General features: G+C 39.8%; 1 protein-coding gene across 1 annotated transcript in view; it reads right to left on the bottom strand.

The window, feature by feature from the left end:
• Positions 1-10,992: 10,992 nt before the first annotated feature.
• Positions 10,993-15,000, bottom strand: part of ssna1 (Sjogren syndrome nuclear autoantigen 1) — a 7,895-nt gene continuing 3,887 nt past the window's right edge. The window contains exons 2-3 of the mRNA XM_061877242.1: positions 13,345-13,544; positions 10,993-11,163 (exon numbers count right to left, since the gene is read on the bottom strand). Coding sequence (XP_061733226.1) covers positions 11,071-11,163; positions 13,345-13,544 — 293 coding nt within the window. The 3' untranslated portion in view covers positions 10,993-11,070. The remainder of the gene's footprint in view (positions 11,164-13,344; positions 13,545-15,000) is intronic.

Raw genomic sequence — 15,000 nt, 5'->3', positions numbered from 1 at the left:
GGTCACACTGAGGGTGGCTGTATAAACAACTTTAGCACTGTTACAAATATGCGCCACACTGTGAACCCACACCAAACAAGAATGACAAACACATTTCGGGTGAACATCCGCACCGTAACACAACAGAACAAATACCCAGAACCCCTTGCAGCACTAACTCTTCCGGGAAACTTCCAGCAAACTGACCAATAATTAATGTTTTATTTATGCATTTTCTCTTGCTACTTCAAGGCTTGAATGTTAGGTTCATTCATTATTGTTATTTTATTTTCAAATTTATTATTAGCCTGTGGAAAAATTTTTGATATTTACCTCAGAAGATTGCAAATAGAGAAAAAGGCATAACATTTTTATTTAAATTTGATTTGATATGCCATTGATATTTTTTTTAATTATTATTATTATTATTTGAAACTGGATTTTGCATGTCACTAAAGTTGTATAAGCCTTGCTTGTTCAATATTTAATGCAAAACTTGTTTGGGTCCCTATTAAAAGGTTAATTTGTTCAACCTTGGCCCGCGGCTTTGTTCCGTTTAAAATTTTGGCCCACTCTGTATTTGACTTTGACACCCGTGCTCTAACGGATTGAAAGGCATTGTGGGTAATGTGAAGAATGTACGCAATGAATGGATGCAATGGCCACTTTTTCCACATTTTTACAGCCTGATTATTGTCGTCCGTCATCCTTGGAACACACATTGTGTTAAAAAAAATATACCGTATTTTTCGGATTATAAATCGCTCCGGAGTATAAATCGCACCGGTCGAAAATGCATAATAAAGAAGAAAAAAACGTATATACGTCGCATTTTTGGGGGAAATGTATTTGATAAAATCCAACACCAAGAATAGACATTTGAAAGGCAATTTAAAATAAATAAAGAATAGTGAACAACAGGCTGAATAAGTGTACGTTATATGACGCATAAATAACCAACTGAGAAGGTGCCTGGTATGTTAACGTAACATATTATGGTAAGAGTCATTCAAATAACTATAACATATAGAACATGCTATAGGTTTACCAAACAATCTGTCACTCTCCTAATCAATAAATGCAATGAAATATTCTTCCTCTATGTCGCTTCTAAACAACTCTGCCAACTCCAAAGGTATGCGTTACTTCTCTTGTCATTTTCTGCTGCATATTTCACAACTTCCAGTTTATAATCTGCAGTACATGATTTCCTTTTCGCTGCCGTTTTTGAGGCCTTTAATTCCAGGAACACCACACCTACCATCAAGCATGGTGGTGGTAGTATTATGCTCTGGGCCTGTTTTGCTACCAATGAAACTGGTGCTGTACAGAGAGTAAATGGGACAATGAAAAAGGAGGATTACCTCCAAATTCTTCAGGACAACTTAAAATAATCAGCGCAATTGGGTGTTCTAACAGGACAATGACCCCAAATACGAGTCAAATGTCTATTCAATTGAATATAGGTTGAAAATAATTTTCAAATCATTCTATTCTGTTTTTATTTACGATTTATATAACAGGCCAACTTCACTGGTTTTGGTTTTTAGAAATCTTATGAATGTGCCCGTTACTTCAAACTTATAGCATTTGTATAAAATGTTGGTGAAGGTTTTTGGATGTCTTTAAGAGAGCTTTGTAGGCGGAATAGATCAAAACCCCATTACCTGCAATGTTAGCCACCTCTTGCTAGTATTTGTTTACGCTTTGGAGGGCATTCAAAAATGTGTTTTTGTCTCACATGAGGATTGTGAATGATAGGCAACATTTAAAAAGGGTAGTTCCTCTAGTCAGGGGTCTGAAAGCACGACGTCCAGAGTTTCCAAAAACAATTTGAAATGTGGACTCGTCAGACCACAGAGGACTTTTCCACTTTGCATCACTCCATCTTAGATGAGTTTGGGCCCAGTGGAGCCGGCGGCTTTTCTGGGTGTTGTTGATAAATGGCTTTTGCTTTGCACGGTAGAGTTTTACCTTGCACTTACAGATGTAGCGACAAACTGTAGTTACTGACAGTTGTTTTCTTATATGTTCCTGAGCCAATTTGGTGATATCCTTTACACACTGATGTCGCTTTACAATTCAGTACTGCCTGAGGGATCGAAAGTCCGTAATATCATCGCTCACGTTGCAGTGATTTCTCCAGATTCTGTAAACCTTTTGATCATATTACAGACGATAGATGGTGAAATCCCTAAATTCCTTGCAATAGCTAGTTGAGAAATGTTCTTAAACCGTTGGACAATTTGCTCACGCATTTGTTGACAAAGTGGCGACCCTCGCCCCATCCTTGTTTGTGAATGACTGAGCATTTCATGGAAGCTGCTTTTATACCCAATCATGGCCCCTACCTGTTCCCACTTAGCCTGTTTACTTGTGGGATTTATACACATAAGTGTTTGATGAGCATTCCTCAACTTTCTCAGTCTTTCTTGCCACTTGTGCCAGGTTTTTTTAAACATGTTCCAGGCATAAAATTCCGAATGAGCTAATATTTGCAGAAAATAAGGTTTTCCAGTTCGCACGTTTAAGTATCTTGTCTTTGCAGTCTATTCAATTGAATATAGGTTGAAAAGGATTTGCAAATCATTGTATTCTGTTTTTATTTACGATTTATATAAAGTGCTAAACTTCACTGGTTCTGGAAATGTTATAAAAGTGCACGTTACTTCAAAATTATAGCATGTGTAGAAAATGTTGGTGAAGGTTTTTGGATTTTTTTAAGAGAGCTCCATAGGCGGAATAGATCGAAACTGTCAGAGTTAGTTTGTTTCGAACCCGAAAATGCAGAGAAGGAGGCAGGCATTGAATGACAAAACATGATTTAATATAAATAATAAAACAAGAACAAACAAAAGGTGTACAACAACAAACGCGCACAAGGCGGATAACCAACTAAGAGAGCTAGCATGGGAGCTAGAAAACAAAAGGAACTTAGCATGGAAGCTAACAAAAACAAAAAGGGGCCTAGCGTGGAAGCTAGGCGGGTAGCGAGCAGGAAAACAGAAGTCGTACTTGTAATATGAAAACAAACTGGAAGCAGGGAACAAAAAACAGTAAGCTACAAAGACTTAACAAAAATAGCTTACCGCTACGCTGCAAAGACACGACACGGTACGACACGACAGGAGCGATAATACATGACATCAACAATTATCCAGCCACTAGGTACATATAGGAGCGGGCTGATTGACACCAGGTGTGGCCAGGTGCCAATCAGCCGCAGGCTCAGGAGAAACAGCACAAGGAAAAAAACAGGAAACAGACAAAATAAGAGCGCTGACAGGAACTAAAAACAGGAAATACTAAACACACACAGAGGATAAACTAAAACACAAACAAACTGTCAGTGGTAAGCCTGACAGAAACCCATTACCTGCAATGTTAGCCACCTCTTGCTAGCATTTTTTTACAAGTTGGAAGGCATATAAAATGTGTTCTTCTATCACACAGGGATTGTGAATGATAAGCAAAATTTTAAAAAAGGCCAGTTCCTCTAGTCCAGGGTTTCGCAACCTGTGGCTCTGGGGCCACATTAAGCTCTTTCATGCCTCTGCCCTGGCTCCCTTTTTGGCTTGCCTTTGACACAAAATGTCAATAAATAATGGCTATCTGTCCATCCATTTTCTACCGCTTATTCCCCTTTGGGGGTGGCAGGGGGCGCTGCAGCCTACTTCAGCTACAATCGGGCGGAAGGCGTCATACACCCTGGACAAGTCGCCACCTAATAAATAATGGCTATTTAATTTGAATTAATTCTATTTTTATTTAGTACATTTTAATGTTACATTTGTTATTTTGAAGATTTCTGCGATTTTGTGTACAAAAACAAAACATTTTATTATTTTGTGCCGTCTTTTGTTGCCGAGCATCTATATTGCTTTTTTTTTAGCGGTCAATTTACGGTAAGCTAGCATCCATCCATCTATTTCCTACCGCGTATTCCCTTAGGGGTTGCGGGGGGCGCTGGTGCCTATCTCAGCTACAATCGGGCGGAAGGCGGCGTACACCCTGGACAAGTCGCCACCTCATAAATAATGGCTATCCATCCATCCATTTTCTACCGCTTTCTCCCTTCCGGGGTCGCGGGGGGCGCTGGCGCCTATCTCAGCTACAATCGGGCGGAAGGCGGGGTACACCCCGGACAAGTCGCCACCTCATAAATAATGGCTATTTAATTTTAATTTATTCTATTTTATTTAGTAAATTTTAATGTTGCAGTTGTTATTTTGGAGATTTCTGCGATTTTGTGATACAAAAAAAAAAACATTTTAATATTTTGTGTTGTCTCGTTGCCGAGCAATTGTATTGTTTTCTTTTTTTGCGGTCAACTTCCGGTAAGCTAGCATCCATCCATCCATCCATTTCTACCGCGTATTCCCTTAGGGGTTGCGGGGGGCGCTGGTGCCTATCTCAGCTACAATCGGGCGGAAGGCGGCGTACACCCTGGACAAGTCGCCACCTCATAAATAATGGCTATTTAATTTTAATTAATTATATTTTTATTTAGTAAATGTTAAAGTTACAGTTGTTATTTTGGAGATTTCTGCGATTTTGTGATACAAAAAAAAAAAACGTTTTATATTTTGTGCCGTCTTTTGTTGCCGAACATTTGTATTGTTTTTTTTTTAGCGGTCAACTTCCGGTAAGCTAGCATCCATCCATCCATCCATTTCCTACCGCTTATTCCCGTGGGGGTTGCGGGGGGCACTGGTGCCTATCTCAGCTACAATCGGGTGGAAGGCGGGGTACGCCCCGGACAAGTCACCATCTCATAAAAATGGCTATTTAATTTTAATTGATTCTATTTTTATTTAGTAAATGTTAAAGTTACAGTTGTTATTTTGGAGATTTCTGCGATTTTGTGATACAAAAAAAAAACATTTTAATATTTTGTGACGTCTTTTGTTGCCGAATATTTGTATTGTTTTTTTTTTTGCGGTCAACTTCCGGTAAGCTAGCATCCATCCATCCATCCATTTCCTACCGCTTATTCCCTTGGGGGTTGCGGGGGGCGCTGGTTCCTATCTCAGCTATAATCGGGCGGAAGGCGGAGTACGCCCCGGACAAGTCACTATCTCATAAAAATGGCTATTTAATTTTAATTGATTCTATTTTTATTTAGTAAATGTTAAAGTTACAGTTGTTATTTTGGAGATTTCTGCGATTTTATGATACAAAAAAAAAACATTTTGATATTTTGTGACGTCTTTTGTTGCCGAACATTTGTATTGTTTTTTTTTTTGCGGTCAACTTCCGGTAAGCTAGCATCCATCCATCCATCCATTTCCTACCGCTTATTCCCTTGGGGGTTGCGGGGGGCGCTGGTTCCTATCTCAGCTATAATCGGGCGGAAGGTGGAGTACGCCCCGGACAAGTCACTATCTCATAAAAAATGGCTATTTAATTTTAATTGATTCTATTTTTATTTAGTAAATTTTACTATTAAATTTGTTATTTTGGAGATTTCAGCGATTTTGTGCTAAAAAAACAACATTTTAATATTTTGTGCCGTCTTTTGTTGCCGAGCAATTGTAATGTTTTTTTCTTTTAGCGGTCAACTTCCGGTAAGCAAGTAACTGACGTTAAATACATTTAAAGCTTCATGGACATAATTCATTTGCCTTCACAAAATACTTTGGATTCGTTTTCTGTCTAATGTTTAATTTAATAAATTATTTTTCATAAGTGTAGTAAGTAAGTGGCGTTATCGTCATTTTAGGGCTCAGACTGTTTGCGGCTCTTAGTGGGTTTTATTTGGTGGGAAATGGTTTAAATGGCTCTGACTGTATGGTCAAATCTTAAAAAATATATCAATATATTACAGAAATGAAGACAATTATATCGACTCAACAACATGAACTTGCCTGGAGTTGTGTTGGTTTTTATGCAGGAACATCACTTCCGGTTAACGTCGCTCTTCAAAGGACTCTGTGTTGTGTTCAGTCGCCTACACTCTACTGCCATCTAGTAGGTGAAATTTTAAACTACACCCAAAAGCCACTATACTACACCTCTCTCCCTTTTTGAAGGAAAACTGCACTTTTTGGGGTAGTTTTGGCTATCATTCATAATCATTATGTAAAATATTTTTTTATGCATTCTAAATATTAAATACATGCATTAAAGAGTCCGCTTACAAATGGAGCCTATTGTATTAGCTCTATTCTGCCTAAAACGGCCTTAAAGGCCTACTGAAACCCACTACTAGCGACCACGCAGTCTGATAGGTTAATATATTCAATGATGAAATATTAACATTGCAACACATGCCAATACGGCCTTTTTACTTTACTAAATTGCAATGTTAAATTTCCCGCAAAGTATCCTGTTGAAAACGTCGCGGAATCATGGCGCGTGCGCATGATGTCACCGGTTGTAGCGGACATGTTCTTCCAGCATTGATCACCGCTAAAAGTAGTCTGCTTTAATCGCATAATTACACAGTATTCTGGACATCTGTGTTGCTGAATCTTTTGCAATTTATTCAATTAATAATGGAGAAGTCAAGAAGAAAGATGTAGGTGGGAAGCGGTGTATTGCAGCTTTCTTTAGCAACACAAACACAGCCGGTGTTTCCTTGTTTACATTCCCGAAGGTGAAGCTTTACTATGGATCAGAGCGGTCAGGCGAACATGGCTCCAGACCACATGTCAACCAGCAGGTTTCGGTGAGAAAATTGTAGTAATAAGTCGGCTCTTACCGTAGACATGAGGCGGAGCTTGCGTCCTCCTGCAGCTGTGGACTCTCTTACTTCCTCCCACCAGAGACACTGGCGGTCACCACACCCGTGGCCACACCCCTCCGACTTTTACGGTACCATATAATCTCACTAAAACACTAGTAACGGAATTAGCAGATAAGGGATTTTGCAGAATTATCCTAGTAAATGTGTCTAATATCTGAATCGCTCCCACTGCCCTCGCCTTTTTTATTTTCATTTTTTCTAGTCCTTCACTCTCACTATCCTCATCCACAAATCTTTCATCCTCGCTCAAATTAATGGGGATATCGCTGCTTTCTCAGTCCGAATCGCTCTTGCTGCTGGTGGCCATGATTGTAAACAATGTAAGGAGCTCCACAACCCGTGATGTCACGCGCACATCGTCTGCTACTTTCGTTACAGGCAAGGTTTTTTAATAGCAACCAAAAGTTGTGAACTTTATCGTCAATGTTCTCTACTAAATCCTTTAAAAAAAAAATTGGTCAATATCGCGAAATGATCAAGTAGATAGATAGTACTTTATTTGACACATGACACATAAGGACCTGCTATCCCCATTTAAATAAGAAAATCTCATTCAGTAGGCCTTTAAAAGACCTCAAAACAACTCAATTATGATTTTATACACAAACCCCAAACCAGTGAAGTTGGCTTTTTGTGGTAAATGGTAAATAAAAATAGAATCCAATGATTTGCAAATCCTTTTCAATCTATATTCAATTGAATAGACTGCAAAGATAAGATGGAAAACCTTGTTATTTTTTGCAAATATTAGCTCATTGGGAATTTGATACCTGCAACATGTTTCAAAAAATCTGGCACAAGTGGCAAAAAAGACTGAGAAAGTTGAGGAATGCCCATCAAACACTTATTTTGAACATCCCACAGGTGAACAGGCTAACTGTAATGCTCAGTCATTCACAAACAAGGTTGGGGCGAGGGTCACCACTTTGTGAACAAATGCGTGAGCAAATAGTCCAACAGTTGAAGAACAACATTTCTCAACCAGCTATTGCAAGGAATTTAGGGATTTCACCATCTACATGTTAAGGCCTTATTCCATAACTGAATGAATACATTTTTGCCTTCAAAATTCTACACAAAATACCCCATAATGACAGTGTGATTTTACCTAATTGCCCATCCGTTTTCTACCGCTACTTCCCTTTGGGGTCGCTGGTGCCTATCTCAGCTACAATCGGGCGGAAAGTGGCGTACACCCTGGACAAGTCGCCACCTCATCGCATGGTACCTAATTACCTTATACCAATAAACATCTGTTCAGTATTTTAACATAAAAGTATTTGATTGTGAGGCATATGCAACGGGTCCATCAGGCCCACAAACGATGGCTGACTAACAACTATATGAACGTTGCATGGAAAATTTCTCTGCCAAGCTTCTGCAAACCACAGGGATTCTTCATTTGTGTTTCTGCACCTGCGGTTCCCACACAAGGTTGCAACATTGTCAACACTGTCTGCTCTCATTTTCTCGCACATTTGACCCTCTGATGTTTTGTGTACCTACACTCAGTGCGTGCGTGTGTGGTACACAGAACATCCATTTCCACACTTCTATTAACCCCAGGTCCAGTGGACCCGGATATATTATATGTAATAAAATGTGTAGGAAGGGTGTATGGTCATTAAATGTGTTCTGATATATGTTCTTCACAGAAAATGAGCCAAAGTCAGTGAGTCTCAGTTTGGAAAAATATTTTTTATTTGTATGTATTTTATCATTTTTATTATCGATTTTTTTTAATGCCTGACTGGCGATCGAAATAAACTGTCATCTGATAAAGTTACAGATACAGTTCTAGAGTCTCTGCTATCAAGCCCTTCTCATCGCCACGGACCAGCTCCTCAGGAGTTTGTGGAGTGGTGTGACGGCTCCTGTTTGGAACTGAACATGAACAAGACCAAAGACACGGTGATAACCTTCAACAAGCAGATGGAACTAGCTGCAGCCAAAAAACAACAACAACACAATCATCCACGGGAAGCCTGTTGAAGTAGTCCAGGAGGACAAATACCTGGGTACCATATTTTACCACCTCCTATAATCCTCCTCCAACACAGAGGTTGTTCTAAACAAATGTCAGCAACGAAAATAACTCAATTCCTTCCAAGTCAGCAAGAACATCCTCCTGACTTTCTACTACTCCTTCATCGAGAGCAGTTATATTATATTATATATATATAAGGTATCTTTAGCACACTATTTGAGACAATATTTGTGGTTAGAGTGTCCGCCCTGAGAACGGTAGGTCGTGAGTTCAAACCCCGGCCGAGTCATACCAAAGACTATAAAAATGGGACCCATTACCTCCCTGCTGGGGACTCAGCATCAAGGGTTGGAATTGGGGGTTAAAGCACCAAAATGATTCTGAGGCGCGGCCACCGCTGCTGCTCACTGCTCCCCTCACCACCCAGGGGGTGAGGGTGATGGGTAAAATGCAGGATAATCTCACCACACTTAGTGTGCTTGTATGACAATCATTGATACTTTAACTTTTTTATTTTTTGAACTTTAAAACGTAATTGTTTTGAACAAGGTTGAATACAGTTGCCCGTATAATACAATGAGAATGTTATATTGCTCAATAATTCTACCTTATTTCAATGTTATGCAGAAATATGGGGAGATACATATCACAGCAACATGCCTTTTTTATTTTACGGAAGAGAGTAATTTGTATTATTTTAAAAGTAGGATATAGAGACCACACAAATCCACTCAATAGGTCAGGATAAAAATGGAACCCATTACCTCCCTGCTTGACACTCAGCATCAAGGGTTGGAACTGGGGGTTAAATCACCAAAAAATATTCCCAGGCGCTGCTGCTCACTGCTCCCCTCATCTCCCAGGGTGCGATCAAGGGTGATGGGTCAAATGCAGCCTCGCATCCGTCAGTCTATCCCAGGGAAACTATGGCTACAAATGTAGCTTACCACCATAAGGTGTGAATGAATGATGGGTTCCCACTTCTCTGTGAGCGCTTTGAGTATCTAATAATAGAAAAGAATGATCCATCCATCCATTTCCTACCGCTTATTCCCTTCGGGGTTGCGGGGGGTGCTGGTGCCTATCTCAGCTACAATCGGGCGGAAGGCGGGGTACACCCTGGACAAGTCGCTACCTCATCGCAGGGCCAACACAGATAGACAGACAACATTCACACTCAGTCACAAATGATATAAAATCTAATCCATTATTATTATTAAATGCAGAGAATAATTTCGCCACTCCTGGTGAGGTACTTTAACTTTTTTAACTTAATTAAAATTAAAAGACAATGTACAATTGCATACTGTGTATTAGGGATGTTCAACGCTAGAAATAAAGTTCTTCCATAGGATTTAGAAAAGTTATCGGTGTTCACGTCTGAAGATGAGAATCACAGAAGGCCGTATGACTTTGAACATCAAAGAGTGCGAACAAATTTGAAACAAATGCGCTTGTCTGTTGCTGGTGTGACAGCATGGAATTCTTTAAAAAGTGGTAAGAATATTTTTGAATTTAAAAAGAGCAAATTTTGACCTCTGTAATTGTCAAATCTTAGTTAAGGCCCTGGACATAACCATTAGGCCAGGGGTCTCAGACACGCGTTTCCCACCTTAATATGAAAGTTGAGAGTTTGTGGGGCCCGCAAGTTTTATACGAATGTCGCTTGACAGCATTGTGTTATTTGGCTCCAAAATATCTCTTTCAGCATTCTGGGTTGCCTACCCCTGCATTAGTGGAAAAGCGGCAAATGAGTGAAAGCGACAGAAACGTTGCCATGGAGATGAAGGTTTTCTTACGTGCCTGGCTGCAGTCACACCGCGACACCTGTCCGTCAATAATAACAGTCCCCCATAACATGGACAAATCCAAACTGTTATTTGTTTTTTTTATTGTTTATTTTGCATTTCCTTACACTATGAACACTACATATATTTCTATATGACGCCTGATAACACTCAGGGAGCAGTCACTATTTTGCGCTCGCTATCCCCGTCTTTTCCCGGCTATTATCTGCCGACCACCGTGTTGCTGTAGGGAGGAAAAGTGGAACGACACACATTGCGGAAATAACATTTCGTGCGTCGGCTAAATACAAATATATTCCACAACCCTAAACATATCTTTTTCAAAGCCTGCAGTGAAGACAGTTAGCCTCACCCAGATTCTGCCTCCAGTGGCCCCCGGGTGAATTGAGTTTGAGACCCCTGCATTAGACTATTGTGTCACACAGAATGATTTCCTTTTTTTTTTTTAAATGCGTCAAATGTACATGAGATTTTGTCAGAAATCGGTGATTTTATTTGTGTAAAAACAACATAATTCGAATAGTTTTTCAAGACAAACTTCCTGTGCATCAGTGCTCTTTCCTGCGTGGCTCCATGGCTTTACTGACGTTTTGTGCCTCATGCTTTAAGACGCTGAGTAGAGACTGAGAACTCTCCAAGATCTGTGGGAAGAGGAGGAAATAACATTAATAGGCATCGGTATCACATTTAATAGTTTTACAGCAATGTGCTTTGTTCTTCCAAAAGGGCAGTGTTAGTTTGACGCTACCTCTCACATCTCATGTTGGTTCATTAAAGACTCTATTTACGGATGTCCTAACTTAGGGTTATGTACATGTCCAAAACTTTTCCCATAGAAGAAAATATAATGAAGTGGGGGGTCACTCTGATACATTTTGTACATGAAAGATGCCAAAAGTCATCCATTGTAGGTCAATATATGCTAAGCTATCAGAACAAAACATCCCCATCTTAGCTTTGTGACAAAGCTACTTAGTGCAATATTTAATATTACAGCAAGCTGCCGGCGACCCGTGTTCTAAACCACAGGTATCAAACTCAAGGGCCAGACCTTAATTTAGCTGGCTTTTCTTTGTGATCATCGTAGCCTAAAATGGCTCAGTTTATAGTCTTGGGTTCTACTGTCATCAACTCCACTAAAGTCCAGAGCGCTTATTTTAAGGCTGCTTCTATTTCACATATTCGGGCAAAACACTTGTTTTAAAGTATATAATTACTTGTTGGATTACAAAAAAAAGTGATTAAATCAGTCTTGGAATTACTCTAATTCCAATAACTACTAGGGATAAAGTACCTTTCACAATTGAACCAATACTGTACCAACTCCCTATACCTGGGAATTAATACTGGTACTCAACGGTACTAATTTGACATACAATAATTATAAATGCGTATGATAGTGGTTTGTGCAGCCCTTTGAGACACTAGTGATTTAGGGCTATATAAGTAAACATTGATTGATTGATTGATTGATAGTGCAAAACTAAGGGATGGTGTACAAATTTGACTCCAAAATAAAGACTGATGGGACTTTGGATAAAACTGTTACCAAGTTTTGGGCAAATACATGACACTAATTCAAGTAAAATATATATTTTTTAAAGTTTAGGGTACAATATAAAGGAAACTGCACTTTTTTTTGTTGCCTATTGATCACAATCATTATGAAAGACATGACATATGGATTTTTTTGCGCCTTATAACCCGGTGCGCCTAATGTACGCTATAATTTGAGTTGTGCTTATCTACCTCCAAGTTATTTTATTTGGCACATGGTGTAATGACATTTGTGACCAGTAGATGGCAGCCACACATTAAGAAATATGTGTAGACTGCAATATGACGCCAGTAAACAACAGCAAAACTTTAAATGGGGTCTGCAAAAGTCCTGAAAATTTGCGCGGTTCCGCCATTGTAGTCCGTTTCAACAGCGTAGTAAATAAGCTTCTTCTTTTTCTCTATCTTGTTATGGGCCATACATCCTGTGCTGTTGCCATTTGTAATATAAATTAGCGTAAAGTTCTAACTTATATCGGTAGGTTGACTCACTATGGAAGCGCTAAAAACAACCGGTGTAGTAAGTTTACATAAATCACCAACGGAACTTTAGTTATTAGAGAGTTCCGGTCGGACGGTTTTTCACAGGACACATTTCCGGCGTTGTTCCACTAGTGAGCCAGATGGAGATGCTGCTCCGTTATTTAAATAAAGTCTGAATGTCATTAAAACCCTTAGCTCCATCCTTTTGACACTTCTTCCACTCTCGTCCTTGCACGCTACACCGCTACAACAAAGGTGACGGAGAAAAGAAGCTACCGAACGTGAGCCACGTAAGTAAGACCGCCCACAAAACAGAGAATCCTGAAAGTGACAGTCAGAAAGCAACTTGAAGATGGTCTGTGAAACATAATCTATGCAACATTTTGACCAAAGAACCACCATTACATGTTATGTAGACCACAAGGAAGTGTTTTACATTTAGAAAAAAATTACCCCTTCAATGCTCCTTTTTTATGAAAAAAAGACCTGAATGGACCCATTCAGACTGTGCGCCTTATAATCCGGTGGGCCCTATTGTCCAGAAAATACGGTATGCAAACGAAATGGCCTGCCCATGCCCACCCTCCCATTACAAAGTGTGACTTGATGTATAAAGATCAAACCCTGCTTTGTCTATAACTGGTCATATCAATCTAAAAGTATTTGTAATATTTACGAGTACAGTAGGAATATGCTCCGGCAAACCCTACCATAACCCCAACTCTGCAACGCCGAAAGTGGTAAAAAAAAATGCATGGATGGGTAAGCCAAAGGACAAACACCTTGGTGTAGGCAGCTTCGGTCTCTGCAATGGTGCGGTCGAAGGTGGCGCGTGTAGCCAGTCTTTGAGCGAGGCTTTCGTTGACTCTGCTCAGCTTCTCGGCGAGGACGTGGATGTCATGCTGCAGTCGCTCCTTCTCTTCTTCTTCCAGCTTGATTTGTTGGTTCAACTCTTCCCGCTTGGAGCACAGGTCCTCAATACCTGAGGGGACAAACAAGAAAATTTTAATTCCTACTAGTATCTTGAGTTTTAAGGTTGGTGATCTCCAACATTTCACTTTCCATGAATCCACTTGATACCAATATGTGGATTAGGTCCGTACAATTCCAGGCAAAATGTTCTTGTTTCAGACCACAGACCATGTGGACACACACACACGAGCTAGCTGTGTACAAACAAAACATGAAATGTGGGCTAATGCTTTCCGGATACTGTAATTAAGGGAAGTGAATTATATTTATCTCGTGCTTTTTTCTATTGACTCAGAGCGCTTTACACAGTGAAACCCATTATCTACGTTAAATTTCAACCAGTGTGGGTGGTACTGGGAGCTGGTGGGTAAAGTATTTTGCCAGTGAATAGGATGGCGGATGCAGGCATAGAACCTGGAACCCTCAAGATGCTGGCACGGCTGCTTTACCAACCAAGCAAGGCCGCCCCAAATGATTATGATGCTTTTCGGTCATTGCATATTGGAGACCTTCACATTGTGTTGTGTTTTACAAACTAAAAAGCTATTCAGCTGCTGGCGCAGACGATGCAACTTACTTCTTGCCGTAGCCAGCTTACCGCAGCTCTGTGAGTGTCTTTGTGAGCAAGGCAATGTGTTAATACGCTAGGAAAAAAAAACAGTTCCTCAGCGTTCGCTCTCACAACAACAACGTCGCTACAGCTTGGTTGTGCAACGCAAATGCTCCCATGGACCAGAGAGATAGCGTCATGGTAACGTTAGCTGTGATGCTAATGGTGAGGTACGAGTGTTAATACGAGAGAGAGAAGATGCAAATCTGGTAACAAATGAAGGAAGAATTAATTCCCAAGAAAAACAGCATGGATCCATCGTTTGGCGGTGGTTTGGCTTCAAGTGGGGATATGTTGAACATTTATGCGGCAAAAGCGTTGCTACAAAAAGTAGCAGCAATGCTAATGTAGCATCATTTGAAAAGTCACCCGCTAGAGAATGAAGAGTGCTTCAAACTCTGCATGTCATCATCCCCGGCCGGTGCCACACCAACAAAATGCCCAAGCAAAAATTTCCAGATCAACACAATATGAAAAAAGACAGTAAACAACGTCCGCAGGAACCTATTATGGAGCTCTTTTTATTTGACAGTTATTGAAATATCTTGTGTGACATCATGCACAAAAGTGCACTTTGTTTTGAACTATTGTAGTGGCGTTCTGTACAAAAAGTACACTTTAATTTAGTGTTGTTTTGATATGTCATCTTGGTGACATCATTAACAAAGTGAACTTATAGCTTGTTTTAAAATGTTTCTGACAATCTTGCACTTTCTTTTTTGGAAATGACATGAATGTTTGTGTCCCTGCTTAATAACTGTTCAATAAATACAGTTTTGGTCAATTGACTTAGTTGTGATTTCCCTCTATGCATGAAAGTTTAAAATGAGCATATATTAATGCAGTATGAACAAGA

This window comes from Nerophis ophidion, linkage group LG17 (genome assembly GCF_033978795.1).
Source record: "Nerophis ophidion isolate RoL-2023_Sa linkage group LG17, RoL_Noph_v1.0, whole genome shotgun sequence".
In the NCBI taxonomy this organism is placed as follows: domain Eukaryota; kingdom Metazoa; phylum Chordata; class Actinopteri; order Syngnathiformes; family Syngnathidae; genus Nerophis; species Nerophis ophidion.
Note: the sequence above shows the minus strand (reverse complement) of the source record. Positions and strands in the feature narration are given on the sequence as shown.